Below are 19,177 nucleotides of genomic sequence, written 5' to 3' on the forward strand. Positions count from 1 at the left end.
GATCCACCAGGAGAAGGCTGAATAGTCCAGAGTGCACCCTGTTTGATTTAGCTCTAGTCGGATCACACCTGGAAATACTCCTGGAGTTCTGGGGCCATGACTTAGACGGACACCGATTGTCCAAACAAGGGCAGCCAGGATGGTGAATGACACCGAGGGCCCGCCAGGGGACCAGCTGAAGAACTGGGGGTGTGGACACCGCAGGAGGCTCAGTGGGGACGGGGCAGCTGCCCAGCGAACAGGAGGCTAGTCTACTTTTCTATTTCCTGAAGGCAGAGCTGGGAAATTGGGAAGAGGTAAATGTTGGCTGGATGTCCAAAAGTAGAACCGCTCAGCCCATCGATCAACAAGCATTTACTAAGGGTCTATGAGCCAGGCACTGTCTTAGGCACAGCAGGACAAAACTAAAATGAACTTGATGCAAAAACTTAGACTTTGATGGAGAGCCCGGCAAGTGAAATAGGTACAGAATAAATGGGAAGAGAATACATACAGGGTGATCCCGAGGAAGTAGGGAGAGGGGTGGGACAGTGCAGTTGGTGGGAGATCTTTAAGCAAAGGGGAAATGACTGTTTCTTGGGCATGTGTCAAAGGGAAGTCTCTTGGAGGCTGGGTTGACGACTCTTCCAAATCCCAAGAGCGAGTCTGCTGGTGGTGATCGTTGCCCCTCGGTCCTTTCCTCCCACTCTTGCCACTTGCAGAATTTCCCCGTCCCGTTTTGGATCCTAAGGACTAACCTCCATGTGTCACGGTGACAATTTCAAGATTCTGGTGGCCACTCGGAGGACGCCATTTTGTTTTTCCTTTTCTATTTTTCCAAAAACATGATAAAGATAGTTTTCAACGTTCATTTTTGTAGAACTTTGTGTCCTAAATTTTTCTCTCCTTCCTTGCCTCCCCCTTCCCGAAGATGGCAATCTGATTCATATGAGTCTTTTCAATATATTTCCGTATTTGTCACATTGTACAAGAAAAAATCAGACCAAAAGGAAGAAAAAAACCAAAAATCGGTGAAACAATTCTGCTTTGATCCACATTCAGTCTCCATAGTTCTCTGGAGGCAACCCATTTCTCCATCCCAAGGCCATTGGAACTGATGGGACATCCTTTCGCATCTTCCGTGGGGCCTGCAGATCCCCACTCTGGTTCTGCTTGGGCAGGCTGGGGGTGGGGATGAGGAGACAGTCAGAGTGTTTGCATCTCACAGAGGAAGAGAGGGTTGGGTTGCACTCAGCCCGGCCTCTCCTGCTCAGGCCATTGAGGGAGGAAAGGCTCCCCTGTCCCTCCTTTTCAGTCCTGGATCTGGGAATCGGGAAGTTTTGTTGTCTGGTTGCCTCAGTTACGTCCACCTGGGGGTCTTCTTGGCAGATATACTGGAATGGTTGGCCATTTTCTTTTCCCAGTCCACTTTACAGATGAGGAAACTGAGGCAGACAGGGTAAGGGTCACAGAGGGTGTCTAAAGACAAATTTGAACTGAGGAAGAGTTTTCCCCAACTTTGGGTCCTGTACGTCTCCAGAGTCAGGAAAACGGCTTCAAATCCAGGCTTAGGCCCTCCCTAGCTCTTTGAGCCCAGAAAAATCACCGTTTGCTTCGTCTGTAAAATGGGGATAATAGTGGTCCCTTCTTCTCAGGGATACTGTGGGCGTTAAATGGGATCATTTATGAGCTTTCAAGTGCTTTATAAATACTGGAAACGGAATCTCCTCAGCCTGGAGTTTAGGAGGAGGAGGAGTTGGAGAAACAGGAGCCTTGAAGAGGAGAAACAGGAGGGGGAGGCGATGCATTTGGGGACTGGAACCTGATGCCTTCTACACAAAAACTCGGCTCCAAAACCGCCGGGGGACCCGGAAAGCGCCGCGGCTGAGCCCATTTTCCCCAAGTCTCAGTCCTCTCTGTAAATGGAGCTGCTGTGACTTCCACAACCAGTGAATCCATGGCTTGCGCAGGGCCACATGGCTAGTAAGCATCTGAGGCTGCAGATCATGGCACCTCAACGAGACACGAGCCACTTCTGAACATGGTCTGAACGGGCCGGAGTGAGCACCCCTCCCTCATTCTGGAGCCCACGTGGCCATGTGGAGAGCAAGTGGCGGGGGGCAATCACCTACAGCTTAGGGGACCCTGGGACTCCAAACCTCGAGGGCCCCCACCGGCGCTCTTTCCTGGAGTTCCCTACATTGATGAAATCCCAGATCCTGGCAAAAACAAGAGACCTCATTGGCTTTTCCGTGGTGTCCCCTCACGCTTGCAATTCAGCGAGACCTCCAGATCTTCTTCACACTGATCTAGTCTCCATTGTGCTCTCTCCCTCCCTGGGAGGTTGGGTCCTTGAAATCAAGTTAGACTTCCTATGGATTCCCACTGTGCCCACACAGATCTGGGGCAGCCTCAGCTCCTGGCTCGGTCAGCGTTCCCAAGCTGGCCTTCGATGCCCCCACCTGACTTACCTCGGCCTCTGCCGGCCTCATCCTTGGGCATAGCGGGGCAGCTAACAGGGGAGGAGGCCCAAGAGACTTGAGTGCAGAGATCTCTAACGGAACCTGAAACAGGCCAGGGTGGCCCCTGTATAGAGAACGCCGCTTCCAAGAGGAGGGGGTCAAAGTCTGGAGTGAAGCCCAGACAGAAGGGACACCTAGAGATGGCAGCACCCAGGCCCTGACCCGGACTGTCTCATCCAGGCCTTCTCCAGGCCTCTCCCACGCAGGCCCCAGCCCGGACTGTCCCATCCAGGCCTTCTCCAGGCCTCTCCCACGCAGGCCCCAGCCCAGACTGTCCTGCCCGGGCCCCGGTCTAGCCTGTCCCGTCCAGGCCTTCTCCAGGCCTCTCCCACACAGGCCCCAGCCCGGACTGTCCCACCCAGGCCTTCTCCAGGCCTCTCCCACACAGGCCCCAGCCCGGACTGTTCCATCCAGGCCTTCTCCAGGCCTCTCCCACACAGGCCCCAGCCCCAGACTGTCCTGCCCGGGCCCCGGTCTAGCCTGTCCCGTCCAGGCCTTCTCCAGGCCTCTCCCACCCAAGCCCACTGCTACCCCCACCCCCGGTCCCTCCCACCAGGGCGAGAATAATGAGGCCCAAGTCCCTCAGATCACCTCCACCAGAGAACTGCCAAGCTGGAAGCAGAGGGGGCCGTCACCTCGCAGACCCCCAGGGCTAGGCCGGAAGGGAGCCTGCGGGAGTCCCCACGCCATGCCGGGAGGGTGCAGACACCCCTTTCCCACATTTCTCTGCCTGCGGTTTCCCGAGCTCTTTCCAGCTCCTGCATGCACTCAGTAAGCAGCGGGTCTCTGGGCACACTCCCCATTCGGAATCCTTTCAAGGCCGTGGGGGGGGGGGGCGCTGCTGGGCGACAGGACTCCCCCGTCCCAACACTTTGGGAGTTTTCTGGTTTCAGCCCAAGGCTCTGTGAACATTACAGGGAGCTGAGAGAAGGGAGAAGGGAGACGCACTCCCGCAGAAAATCTTCATCCATTTAAGGAGAGGGCACACATCCCGGGCAGGTCTGTGTCAGTCATGGGGAGCCCCAGAACGTCCCCGGGCCCTCCGGCCTCCTGTCCTTGCTTCCCTAAGCGGGCCGAGTCGGGCTGACCCGAGGGCTGAGCAGCAGGCCTGCAGCCCGACCACCTGAGTCCAGATCCGGCTCTGCCCCTTGCTCGTGCTGCTTCCCCCCCGCCTGTTAAGTCTGGCTCCCGTCAAACGAGGACTGGCCAGGCCTCAAGGTCCCCCCACCCTAAAATCCTACGGGCTGACTCTGTGGGGTCAGTGAGACACTGTGCTTGGCACCCTCAACAGAGAGCGCCTCCTTCAGGTGAGTTCCGCCCCCAAACAAAAACGATGAGGAGCCAGGGTTAAATAGTGGTACCTCCTATTTATTACAATTATATACAGTCTTATCTTATATTCTGGAATCTATACATGATCACACAAACGAGCGCGGCTTCTCGGGAGCAGGGCGGGCTCGGGTGTTCCAGGCAGCGCTCGGCCGGCGGCTCCTGCGCGGGGAGGGATCGTGCGTCACCGTCGGGCCCGGCGAGAACATGATGCGGCAGAAACGGGCGGTCACGCTTCTCCAGGAGGACAACGGGGGTCGTTGGGGGGTGGGGAGAGGCCGAGCAGGACAGCTCAGTGTGGGAAGGCCTAGGGCTCCCGGGCACCCCCAAAGAAAAGGGGAGGTGGAGCCGCCCCCGTCGGAGACGAGGGGCAGGCGGCCAGGTGCCCGCTGTGCCCGACAGGCAGGAGGGTGGCGATGGAGAACCTTTTCCTCGGCCCTTTTTTCTTACCCGCAGACTCGGGAGTCATGTGAGGAAACCATCTGTCGTCACGCCCGGTGGTGTCAGAGGCCAGACGCCACCAAGGATGAGGGTCACCTCGGAGCCCTTTGACCCCAGACCCACACCACGCAGATCTCAAAGGCTAGACTGGTTTTAGGGACAAAGTGTGGGCGATGGGGGCGTGGGGTACAGGAGGTGCAGAGCCAAGACTGAGGGAGGGCTCAAAAAAGCCGGGACTCGGGGAGACCCGCCAGGGCCTGGGCTGGACCCAAGGAAAGACCTGGGTGGGTCCCCAGGGGCCGAGACGGGGCAGGACAGGCGGCCTCACTGCCCAGCGGCACCCGGGGAAGTCAGCACACGGAGCGCGCTGGGGCCACTCCACCCCGCGGCTCCCGGGGAGCGCTCCAGGAAACAGGAAGGGGCTGCAGAGGAACAGGTGGCAGGGAGGAGGCCCAGGCAATCCTAATCGATCTCGTTCTCGTTGCTGGCCCCCTCGGGTCTCCGCAGCTTCTCCACCTGCTCGTTGATCTGCCCATCTCCCCCTCTCCTGTCCTCGGTCTGGACCCCCAGGCAGTCTTCCTCATCCACATGGCTCACATCCTCTTCTTCCTCCTCTTCTTCCTCCTCCTCCTCCTCCTCCTTGTCCTCTCGCTTCTCCTCCTCCCCCTGCACCTCCATGCGCACCTGGCCCTTCACATCGATCACCACCTCCCCTTCCTCCTCCGGGCCCAGTAGGTGATAGTTGACCTTGGAGCCCTCGGGGCTGTGGTTCTCCTTGACCGGGGACGAGGAGGCCGACTCGTTGCTGACGGGGGAGATGTCGCTGCTGCTGTTGTGGTTGGCCACCGTGGGGTTGGAGGGTGACGAGGATTTGACCGAGATCTGCCAGGATGGGATCTTGGGCGCGGAAGGGGACGGGGGGAACTGCCTCCTGGGGGGACAACAAGGCCAGGGCGGGTCAGAGGGCAACCTCTGCCTGCCCGCCCGGCATCTCTCCCTCCCCTCTTTTTGTCTGTCTGGCACACGCACAGCCACAGCCACAGCCACAGACAGACACAGACACACCAGACACACAGATACAGAGACAGACACACACAGAGACAGACACAGACACACAGACACACCAGACACACAGACACAGACAGACACAGACACAGACAGACACACAGACACATCAGACACACAGATACAGAGACACACACACACACAGACAGACAGACACAGACAGACACATCAGACACACAGATAGAGATACACACACAGAGACAGACACAGACACACCAGACACAGACAGACACACAAACACAGACACACAGACACAGACACACACACACACACAGACACAGACACACCAGACACACAGACACAGACAGACACACAGACACAGACAGAGACATCAGACACAGAGATACAGAGACACACACACAGAGACAGACACAGACACACAAACACAGACAGACACACAGACACAAAGATACAGACACACACACACAGAGACACAGACACACCAGACACACAGACACAGACAGACACAGACACAGACAGACACACAGACACATCAGACACACAGATACAGAGACACACACACACACAGACAGACAGACACAGACAGACACATCAGACACACAGATAGAGATACACACACAGAGACAGACACAGACACACCAGACACAGACAGACACACAAACACAGACACACAGACACAGACACACACACACACACAGACACAGACACACCAGACACACAGACACAGACAGACACACAGACACAGACAGAGACATCAGACACAGAGATACAGAGACACACACACAGAGACAGACACAGACACACAAACACAGACAGACACACAGACACAAAGATACAGACACACACACACAGAGACACAGACACACCAGACACACAGACACAGACAGACACAGACACAGACAGACACACAGACACATCAGACACACAGATACAGAGACACACACACACACAGACAGACAGACACAGACAGACACATCAGACACACAGATAGAGATACACACACAGAGACAGACACAGACACACCAACACACAGACACAGACAGACACACAAACACAGACACACAGACACAGACACACACACACACACAGAGACACAGACACACCAGACACATCAGACACAGAGATACAGAGACACACACACAGAGACACAGACACACCAACACAGACACACAGACACAAAGATACAGAGACACACACACAGAGACACAGACACAGACACACCAGACACACAGACACAAACAGACACACAGACACAGACAGACACATAGACACACACAGAGACAGACACAGACACACCAGACACACAGACACAGACAGACACACAAACACAGACACACAGACACAGACACACCAGACACACAGACACAGACAGACACATCAGACACAGAGATACAGAGACACACACACACAGACACAGACACACCAACACAGACACACAGACACAAAGATACAGAGACACACACACAGAGACACAGACACAGACACACCAGACACACAGACACAAACAGACACACAGACACAGACAGACACATAGACACACACAGAGACAGACACAGACAGACACACACACAAAGAGACACACACACACAGAGATACACACACAGAGACAGACACAGACAGACACACACACAAAGAGACACACACACACAGAGATACACACACAGAGACAGACACAGACACACCAGACACACAGACAGACACATAGACACACACAGAGACAGACACAGACAGACACACACACAAAGAGACACACACACACACAGATACACACACAGAGACAGACACAGACACACCAGACACACAGATAGACACATAGACACACACAGAGACAGACACAGACAGACACACACACAAAGAGACACACACACACAGAGATACACACACAGAGACAGACACAGACACACCAGACACACAGATACAGAGACACACAGACACATACAGAGACATACACACAGAGAGATACACACACAGACACAGACAGACACATCAGACACAGACACACACACACACAGACACAGACAGACACAGACCCACAGACACACCAGACACACAGACACAGACAGACACAGAGACAGACACAGACAGACACATCAGACACACAGATACAGAGACACACAGACACACACAGAGACATACACCCAGAGAGATACACACACAGAGACAGACCCAGACACATCAGACACAGACACACACACACACAGACACATCAGACACACACACACACACACACACAGACACACACACAGACAGACACAGACAGACACACAGACACAAAGATACAGAGACACACACACAGAGACACAGACACAGACACACCAGACACACAGACACAAACAGACACACAGACACAGACAGACACATAGACACACACAGAGACAGACACAGACAGACACACACACAAAGAGACACACACACACAGAGATACACACACAGAGACAGACACAGACAGACACACACACAAAGAGACACACACACACAGAGATACACACACAGAGACAGACACAGACACACCAGACACACAGACAGACACATAGACACACACAGAGACAGACACAGACAGACACACACACAAAGAGACACACACACACACAGATACACACACAGAGACAGACACAGACACACCAGACACACAGATAGACACATAGACACACACAGAGACAGACACAGACAGACACACACACAAAGAGACACACACACACAGAGATACACACACAGAGACAGACACAGACACACCAGACACACAGATACAGAGACACACAGACACATACAGAGACATACACACAGAGAGATACACACACAGACACAGACAGACACATCAGACACAGACACACACACACACAGACACAGACAGACACAGACCCACAGACACACCAGACACACAGACACAGACAGACACAGAGACAGACACAGACAGACACATCAGACACACAGATACAGAGACACACAGACACACACAGAGACATACACCCAGAGAGATACACACACAGAGACAGACCCAGACACATCAGACACAGACACACACACACACAGACACATCAGACACACACACACACACACACACAGACACACACAGAGACAGACACAGACAGACACATCAGACACAGAGATACAGAGACACACACACACAGACACAGACACACCAACACAGACACACAGACACAAAGATACAGAGACACACACACAGAGACACAGACACAGACACACCAGACACACAGACACAAACAGACACACAGACACAGACAGACACATAGACACACACAGAGACAGACACAGACAGACACACACACAAAGAGACACACACACACAGAGATACACACACAGAGACAGACACAGACAGACACACACACAAAGAGACACACACACACAGAGATACACACACAGAGACAGACACAGACACACCAGACACACAGACAGACACATAGACACACACAGAGACAGACACAGACAGACACACACACAAAGAGACACACACACACACAGATACACACACAGAGACAGACACAGACACACCAGACACACAGATAGACACATAGACACACACAGAGACAGACACAGACAGACACACACACAAAGAGACACACACACACAGAGATACACACACAGAGACAGACACAGACACACCAGACACACAGATACAGAGACACACAGACACATACAGAGACATACACACAGAGAGATACACACACAGACACAGACAGACACATCAGACACAGACACACACACACACAGACACAGACAGACACAGACCCACAGACACACCAGACACACAGACACAGACAGACACAGAGACAGACACAGACAGACACATCAGACACACAGATACAGAGACACACAGACACACACAGAGACATACACCCAGAGAGATACACACACAGAGACAGACCCAGACACATCAGACACAGACACACACACACACAGACACATCAGACACACACACACACACACACACACAGACACACACAGAGACAGACACAGACAGACACATCAGACACAGAGATACAGAGACACACACACACAGACACAGACACACCAACACAGACACACAGACACAAAGATACAGAGACACACACACAGAGACACAGACACAGACACACCAGACACACAGACACAAACAGACACAGACAGACACATAGACACACACAGAGACAGACACAGACAGACACACACACAAAGAGACACACACACACAGAGATACACACACAGAGACAGACACAGACAGACACACACACAAAGAGACACACACACACAGAGATACACACACAGAGACAGACACAGACACACCAGACACACAGACAGACACATAGACACACACAGAGACAGACACAGACAGACACACACACAAAGAGACACACACACACACAGATACACACACAGAGACAGACACAGACACACCAGACACACAGATAGACACATAGACACACACAGAGACAGACACAGACAGACACACACACAAAGAGACACACACACACAGAGATACACACACAGAGACAGACACAGACACACCAGACACACAGATACAGAGACACACAGACACATACAGAGACATACACACAGAGAGATACACACACAGACACAGACAGACACATCAGACACAGACACACACACACACAGACACAGACAGACACAGACCCACAGACACACCAGACACACAGACACAGACAGACACAGAGACAGACACAGACAGACACATCAGACACACAGATACAGAGACACACAGACACACACAGAGACATACACCCAGAGAGATACACACACAGAGACAGACCCAGACACATCAGACACAGACACACACACACACAGACACATCAGACACACACACACACACACACACAGACACACACAGAGACAGACACAGACAGACACATCAGACACAGAGATACAGAGACACACACACACAGACACAGACACACCAACACAGACACACAGACACAAAGATACAGAGACACACACACAGAGACACAGACACAGACACACCAGACACACAGACACAAACAGACACACAGACACAGACAGACACATAGACACACACAGAGACAGACACAGACAGACACACACACACAGAGATACACACACAGAGACAGACACAGACAGACACACACACAAAGAGACACACACACACAGAGATACACACACAGAGACAGACACAGACACACCAGACACACAGACAGACACATAGACACACACAGAGACAGACACAGACAGACACACACACAAAGAGACACACACACACACAGATACACACACAGAGACAGACACAGACAGACACACACACAAAGAGACACACACACACAGAGATACACACACAGAGACAGACACAGACACACCAGACACACAGACAGACACATAGACACACACAGAGACAGACACAGACAGACACACACACAAAGAGACACACACACACACAGATACACACACAGAGACAGACACAGACACACCAGACACACAGATAGACACATAGACACACACAGAGACAGACACAGACAGACACACACACAAAGAGACACACACACACAGAGATACACACACAGAGACAGACACAGACACACCAGACACACAGATACAGAGACACACAGACACATACAGAGACATACACACAGAGAGATACACACACAGACACAGACAGACACATCAGACACAGACACACACACACACAGACACAGACAGACAGACACAGACCCACAGACACACCAGACACACAGACACAGACAGACACAGAGACAGACACAGACAGACACATCAGACACACAGATACAGAGACACACAGACACACACAGAGACATACACCCAGAGAGATACACACACAGAGACAGACCCAGACACATCAGACACAGACACACACACACACAGACACACACAGACAGACACACACAGAGACAGACACAGACAGACAGATACACTCACTTGCACACACAGACACATACGCCCCCCCAGCCCCCACTCCCAGCCCTGGCCCAGGCCATATCCAGAAGCCGCAGGGAGGAGCTGCTAAGGCCCAGCTGAGGAGGTGCCAGCCCCGAGCCCACAGAACGGCCACCTTACCCCCACCCCCGCTCTGGACTGACCCCCGACAAGTGTCTGCCGTCTCCCTGGAGCTATCGCCTCCATAATCCACCAGCGCCTTCAACGCCACCAACAAGTCCCAGGGCGAGCTTTCTCGGCCCCCGGCCCCCCGCTGCCTCCTCTTCCTTCTCCACTGGCTGCCTCCCCTTCCCTAGCTGGGAGCCCGTCCCCTCGCCACGCTCCTTCTGAGCTTCACCTTTTCTGGGCAGACAAGGAAGTGACCAGTGTGGAAGGCTGGCCCGGAAGCTCACTCCCTCCCTAAAGCCACCCCTCCGCTTTTCCAAAGACCACTGTCAAGGAAGGTCAATAGCGCCTACTGAAAATACGGGCCCTAGGAGAAAAGGAGAAAAGGGGCTGTGGGAAACGCCTCGGGGACCGCGAGCTCAGGGGGCGCAGCCCTCTTGAATCGGCACCTGCTAAGACACAGGGACCTGCTAGGTGAGGAGGGCACTACGAGAGAGCGAGCTCACGGGCCGGGCCAGCGTGTGGCGAGGCGTCGGGACGACAGCCTGGGACGGTCCTCCCTCTCCCTCAGGAGACACGGAGCACTCTCAGGAGCACCACCTCCCCAGCACAGTGTGCAATCAGCTCCCAGCCCAGTCCCTCCATACCGGTTCAGGAGGAGTCCTTTTAAGGAATTAATCTCAGACTTGAGTTCATTTATGTTCTGTGACTCCAGGATCCAGTTGGTGGATGTGGTGGCCTGAAAGACAGAAGGCGGGGGGGGGGGGGGGGTCATCCAAAGTGGCTCCGATCCCCAGGCCCAGGCGGCAACACCGGGACCCAGCAGAATGCCCGCAGGGCAGGAGGGAGTTCTACAGACATCAGGGCAGGAAGTCAAACAGTCCCTGCTCTCAAGAGCTGAAAGATTCACACAAAATAAACAAGGTAAACAGGATCCCAGAGCCTGGGGGGGAGGGGAAGGCTGCTGACCTCAGGCTCCCCCAGGGACCAGAAGTAGGGAGAGGATTGTGAATGGGGCGGCTACAGGCCACAATGGAGCACTAGGCCTGGGCTCCGAGAAGACTCCCTCCTCCCGAGTTCAAATCCAACCCCAGACCCTTCCCAGACGGGTGGCCCTGAACAAGTCACTTCACCCATGTGCCTCAGCCCCCCCATTTGTAAAATGAGCCGAAGAAGGAAGCAGCCGACCAAGAAAACCCCAGTGGGGTCACAGAGAGTCAGACATAATCAGAAAATGACAAGGGAGATAGTGAGGGAGCAAGGAGGGGGACGTTCCTTCAATGCTGGCTCTGCATAAAGCTCCCCCACAGGCACTGGGGAAGCGCAGAGAAAAGCCAGGCGGACGTTCAGCCGGGCCAAGGACCGACGTCGAGGGCTTCCCCCCTCGGCCGGGTCACCTTTGTCCGGGAACGCTGGGGCTGGGGGCGGTGCCGGCTACAGAAGCACATGAGGGCTCGGGAAGGTCCTATGGCTCCCAGGAATGGGGGAAGGGCTGTGGCGCCGGGGTCTGGAGTCCAGGGCTGTGAACGAGCCCAGCTCTGAGAAGGACCCTGAGGAGTCAGTCAGTCATCAGGCCTCTGTTAGGTACCTGGCTGCGTGTGAGGGCCGGGGATTCAGAGAAATGGAAACCAGGCCTTGCCCTCAGCGAGTTTACATTCTAATGGGGGACCCCATGTGTCAGGAATGGGGCGCGGGGTAGACTGAGGGACCAGGGATCACTGGCCCAAAGGAAGGACGCCTCCCTTCACCGATGAAGGGCCTTCTTGGTAAGCAAGAAGCAGGAGCCCGGGGGGAAGCTGCAGAGAGGCTGGTGGAGTCAGGGCCACCTGTTAGCAGAACAGGCTGTAGAGACAAACCATGGAAGGCCCTCTCTAATGGCAGAACGGGCCAAGGAGACAGACCATGGAAGACTAACGGCGAACGAGCTGTGTAGACAGACAGCCGAAGTCTCTCTCTAATGGCTGCCGGGGGTTACGCTTCTGCCTGCACTGAGCCCGATAGCCCCCGAGGGCCTCCCTCGCTCGCTGCTTACCCAAGCACCACCTCATCTCAGGAGGTCTGATTACAAAGGGAGAGATTCCATTTTAGAGTCCTGGGTCCTGCTCCTGACACTTTCAAGCCAGCTGGCCATGAACTGTCCAGTCTAATGCTTTACTTGCATGCAGGCCACCAGGGTCCTCCATGGTGAACCTTTGAGAACCATGTTCCACCTGCCAGGGAGCCCCGCAGAACAGGATCATCTTTCCTTGCTATATTCACGAGTAATTTTGGGAAAGCTTGGTTGTCTACAAAATCCTGCCCATAAATGGCAGCCAAGGGTGGTGGAAAGGACCATGGCTTTGGGTTCAGGTCGCGTTCTAGTCTGGATCAATCAGATCATTACCAAGGTGGGTCTGGCAGCTGAGGTAGAAAGGATGGGAACTTTGGGGAAAACAAGATTCACTTCTGAATAGGCGATAAGAGGAAATGAGCAGGGAGAGGAGGGGAAAAGAAGAGAAGAGAAAGGAGGAGGTAGACATCATCTGACCAACAGAATGCAGCCTTTGTGAAAGTAGGTTTCAATGGATTCCAAGGATTCTATGTGGGAAGTTAGCCCAGGAAGAAGGGAAAATTCCAAAGAAGGAACTTTGGAAGTTATCAAGTCACTCTGCCAGGAGACTGATGTAGAGGCTATGCTGGGTTTTGCAAGCCATGCACAGAAAACGGAAGGGCAGATTCACCACCAAAAACTAGTCTTACAAGATGGCTAGTGTTCGCTTGTTGGAGGCCAGAGGGACAAGGAAGGATTCAATTCGATTACTATTAACAACTACCAACGTCAAGATTGCTAAAGCTTAAAATGAATCTGTCAAGAAATCTGCTAATAAAAAGGGGTTAGTCTGTGGACTATCCTGGGGAAAAGTGGAGGATCAAAGCAGGGAGAGGAGAGCCCCTTGGTTTGGATGGATGCTAAGTGAAATAGAAGAGATCCACTGCTTCCCTCATAAATACAAACTCTTCCTTGGTTTTTAAAGCTCATTCCAGTCTGGCTCCTTCTCATGCTTTACTCTACTCCCCAAACGCCGACATCCAGCTGGACTTGCCACCCTCCGGTCCCTCCTGGCTCTGGCTGGGTCCCCCATGCCGGGGTATCCTCCCTCTTCACTGAGAACTTAAGACTTGGCCCAAATACTGATTTCTGCGGAAGGCCATTCTCTTGTGGGCCGACCTTGCATTTATTTTTACACGTCTTGTATGTTCCCATTTCCTGACACATGGAATTAGAATGTAAACTCCCTGAGGGCAAGGCCTGGTTTTCCATTTCTCTGAATCCCCCGCCCCTCACACGCAGCCAGGTACCTAACAGATGCCTGATGACTGACTGACTGATATTTTGTTTGTTTTCCCTGCCAAAGAAAATTATCTTTGTACTGGAAAAGAGAGAACAGAAATGGCTAACAGGGAGTTGACATCTGAGATAATTAGGGAAACAGTAAGACAGCATCGAGCTACCCTTGATGATTTGATGAATTCAAGTCACCAGACCCAAATGAATCAGAACCCAGAGTAATAAAAGAACTGACAGATGTGATGGCCTGGCTTTTGTCAATAATCCTTGAAAGGAATCGTCTATCAGGAGACGCACCACGTGACTGGAAAAGAGCAACTGTCCCGATTGTTTTCTTTAAAACGTGCAGAGAAACGAGTGTGCAAACTACCTCCAGGTAAGCCTGACTCCCGCAGACGGCCAAAGGCACAGGGTCAGAACAGGCCGCCACAGACGGGTGGTCACTGGTTGGCAGGTGATTGGTGCTCCCAAGAGAGCAGCCTGGCACACTCCTGCCCCCCACTTCTGGGCCAGTATCCACCCCTTCTGAGCTTCTCTCTGGGGGCAGGGGGATTTCAGCCTTTCTAGCCCAAGCAAACCCCTGCCCCCACTGCTTCATGCTAAGCTCCTTAGCTCATCCTACACATACAACTCTGGGTTTAGGACTAGGGAGACTCCACTTGATGCACATGGACCCATCCTTATAGGCTCACTGTCCCTGTAAATTCTCTGATCATAAATATCCCCCTCTCCTGCCCCAGCGCACCACTTCACTTAGTGTTTTGTCTTCCTCAACAGAAATTAGTTCTTGAGGGCAGGGGCTGTCTTGCCTTTTGTATCTATATCCCCAAAGCTCAGCACCATGTCTGGCACACAGTAGGAGTTTAATAAATGCTTCATCCATCCATTTGTTCATTAGTTTATTCATTTCCTCATTTATCAGAAAAATGTCCTAATTATCATCTCCCTATATTTTATCAGAGCATTTAATAAATACTCTCATGCTATTTTTGTGGAAAAGGAAAAATGTGAGCAAGATGACAACATGATTAAGTGGATTCTGAACTAGTTAAACGGCTGGACCCAAAGCGTAGCAATTAATGGAAAGATGTACACTTAGGCGGCCTCCAGTGAAGTGCCCCAGAAATCTCTGCTTGGTTCTGTACTAGTAACATTTTTCTGAATGACACGCTAAGCCATAGTCCCACACTTATCAAATTTGCAGATGACGCCAAGCTAGGCGAGAAAGCTCACAAGTCAAGATGACCAAGTCGGGGTCCGAAAGATCCCCAAAGGCTGGAACACTGGCCTCAAGACACCAGGGTCACAAGGACAAGTCGAGTGAGGGCTCAACAACAGTCCTTAGGAAAGAGATGCAGGAATGTAACAGATTGTCAGCCAACAGTATAATCTAGCAGTCTCCCTGAAAAAACCTACCAATGACCTTAAAAGGAGGAACAGAGGACCCGTTTCTAGGAGTCGCAGAGTGATAATACTCTGTCCCGGCCAGGCTAGAGCTGAAATACGGGGTTCACTTCCAGGAACCTGATTTTATTTGAAATTTCATTATGGCCTCTTGTTGGCACATTAGAGTCCTTTTCACTTAATCTCCTCCTCCTCATCCCTTTTTCTGAACCCTCTTCTGAACCAAAGAAAAATACTTAAGGAAATAAAGACCACAGGTTACTCATTCATAGTCTCCCCTGCCCTGAGGAAGATGGCTCTCCAAGACGGACGTCCCAGGGACGTGCAGAGTGGCCACCGTGCACGCTACCCGGCTGGCTTTGTGGCCTTTCCTGCTTGTTCACACTGGAGTCCCACACTTTCCTAAATCCTTCTATGTCTCATTTCTTACAGCACAATTCCATTTGAGTGCCACAATCTGTTCATCCATTCACCAAATGATTAACTCCCACTTAGTTTTTAACAGTTTGTTACCAACTAAAGGACTATTCCATCTGTGTTGAAGTTGAACCCTTCTAAATACATCTCCCCCATTAGAATGTGAACTCCTTCAAAATAGGGATTGCCTCATTTGTGTGTGTGTGTGTGTGTGTGTGTGTGTGTGTGTGTGTGTGTGTGTATTCCTTAGTGCTTTGCACATAGAAAGCACTTAATAAATGCTTATTTACTCATTCATTCATATTATGAATTCTTTGGTATAGATGGATCCTTTTGATGGTTGACTTCTTTGAGGTAAAAGCCCAATAATGGGATGAAAGGTCAAGAAGAATTCAGTGACTTTTCTTACATAATACTTTTCCAGAATACAATAATTTATAACTCCATCAATGGTATACACTGTATATAATGGTATACATGTGCCTGTCTCTCCATATCCCCTCCACACCATTTCTATTTCTTTTCATCATGAGATCATGGGCAAGTCACAGATGGGCAGGTTTTTTTCAGGGCTCTAGACAATTATAAATGAAGGATACTTTGCTAATCAGTCTCAAAAGAAGAAGTTTCTGCCAGAGCCCTTTCCCTCCACCAAAAAATCCATCTCTGTTGCTTTGAGAGACATTTTAGCCATTTTCATTTGTTTGGCAGTCTGCAATCCTTGGTCATTGGCTGGGGAATCCATTCAAATACCAATTACCACCAATTACCCAGATACCAGACTCTTGACAAAGATGTAAAAAAAAAATTTTTTTGCACTCAATTATTTCTCTTCTTATTCTAGTTGCATTGATTTTGTTTATACAAAAACTTCTCAATTTTCTACAATTGAAATAATTTATTTTGTCTTTTGAGATGTTTTCTCTTGCTTGTGAATTTTTCTCCAGAGTCAAGAGTAGTTTAAAAAGTCCCCGGGGGCCACATTTTAGGAAGAGCATTGATCATTTGGGAAGTGTTCAGATGAAAGTAGCAAGACCAGTGAAGAGGCTTGAGAGGATGCTATGTGAGGAGTAGCTGAAGTAACCAGGAATGTTTAAACCTAAAGAAGAGAGAACTCCAGAGCTGTCTGTCGATGGAAGAAAGAGTCAGGGGCTACGGGTGTGGGAGCTGCAGAAGAGCTCCCCAAAAACGGAGGGCTAGGTCCACAGCGTTCCCTCTCACATGAGGCTGGACAGACGGATGATCCCTTCTTGAATGACCTACTCGTTGCAGTCTTTTTGGTCTAAAGTGAGCAGACCAGATGGATTCTGAGGCCCCTTCCAACTGTGAGATCCTGGGTGTCTGTGTCCCCGACAGGGATCCTGTCCATGGGTCACAGAAGTGCCTTCCTTCACGAGGGGGATAGATAATGCAGCTGTCAGACCCCCGAGCCCAGCACAAATGGTGACCGCTCCGCTCCTGTCACTGCACGAGACGCTTACCTCAGGCCAGCCGGGGACAGGGGCAGAGTCTCACGGCTTTGAATCTTTCCTTTTACCTGGGGGAGGCAGTGGGCTCCCTGCAGACAAGTGGGATTGCCTTTTCTCATTGTGCCCCCAGCCTGGCAGGGGGGGAGGGGAGGCTGTCACTTCAGAGGTGCTGCCGCCTCCTCCCGCGTGACTCTTGCCCGCGTCCTCCCCTAAGCCGAGTGTCCGAGGGGCTGAGTGGTGCCGCCTTTCACCACCTTGGTGGCTGCTGGGCCAGCCTCTGGGCCTTGTTCTCGGTCTCCAGCAGCCCTTGGTGCTCCCTCTGGCACAGGGACGACGGGCCGGGGGAACCTGTGAAGCCGTGTGCCCTCTGCGTCATCCTGCCCAAGCACTGGAGGCTCCTATAGAACTTTGGGCCCAGTCACTTTGCTTCCTGTGGGATGAGTCATGGCTAAAGAACATCACTGAAGAAAGCTGCTGTTAAAATGACAACTCGGGGCAGCTAGGTGGTGCAGGGGATAGAGCACCAGCCCTGAATTCAGGAGGACCCGAGTTCAAATCTGGTCTCAGACACTTAACACTTCCCAGCTGTGTGACCCTGGGCAAGTCATTTAGCCCCAGCTCAGGGGAAAAAAATAAAATAAAATAAATAAAATGACAACTCTATGACAAAGAGCAGTCTAGAACCAATTAAAGTGCTGCACAATTCCCCAAATGCATCACAGCCAACTCTCCCTTCTCATTTAATTCTGGGGCCAGCTAGAACTGTGCCTTGGACAGGCACACCCCCCCACCACTCTATTATCTGCAAGGCTGAGGAACCTGCAGGGGCTCTCTGATGACTTTGCATCCACTTTCCATGAGCCCACACGTCTATGTTTTCTCCCCCAGGAGAATGTAAACTCCTTGAGGGCAGAGAAAAGTCACATATCTCTCTGTGCCCCCCCATGTTTTGTACGGTGCTTAACACATACAGCAAGCACTTAATGTCTGCTGGCTGCCCGCCATGTGCACGGGATACACTCTTTGAGAAGAGACGTCTGAAGGAGGCATCCAGCTCTGCCAAGTCAGCTGTCTTTAGAGATGCTACAGCAGGACCTCAAAACCTTTCACCAGAAAGCAAATTCTGTCAGAGAGCATTTGCAAAATGCCATTTTCTTCTTGTTTTCCTCCTGGGTACAAGGAGAGTTCATTCTCTCAAAGTTTTAGAGAGATGAGAAAGTAGGAAACTGGACAGTTGC

At 51.9% G+C, this 19,177-nt stretch overlaps 1 protein-coding gene across 1 annotated transcript in view; it reads right to left on the minus strand.

The window, feature by feature from the left end:
• Positions 1-3,848: 3,848 nt before the first annotated feature.
• The window catches only part of PEX14 (peroxisomal biogenesis factor 14), a 147,302-nt gene continuing 131,973 nt past the window's right edge, over positions 3,849-19,177 (minus strand). Inside the window, exons 8-9 of the mRNA XM_074306297.1 lie at positions 11,969-12,060; positions 3,849-5,202 (exon numbers count right to left, since the gene is read on the minus strand). Coding sequence (XP_074162398.1) covers positions 4,734-5,202; positions 11,969-12,060 — 561 coding nt within the window. The 3' untranslated portion in view covers positions 3,849-4,733. The remainder of the gene's footprint in view (positions 5,203-11,968; positions 12,061-19,177) is intronic.

The sequence above is a fragment of the Sminthopsis crassicaudata genome, chromosome 3 (assembly GCF_048593235.1).
Source record: "Sminthopsis crassicaudata isolate SCR6 chromosome 3, ASM4859323v1, whole genome shotgun sequence".
NCBI classification, from domain to species: domain Eukaryota; kingdom Metazoa; phylum Chordata; class Mammalia; order Dasyuromorphia; family Dasyuridae; genus Sminthopsis; species Sminthopsis crassicaudata.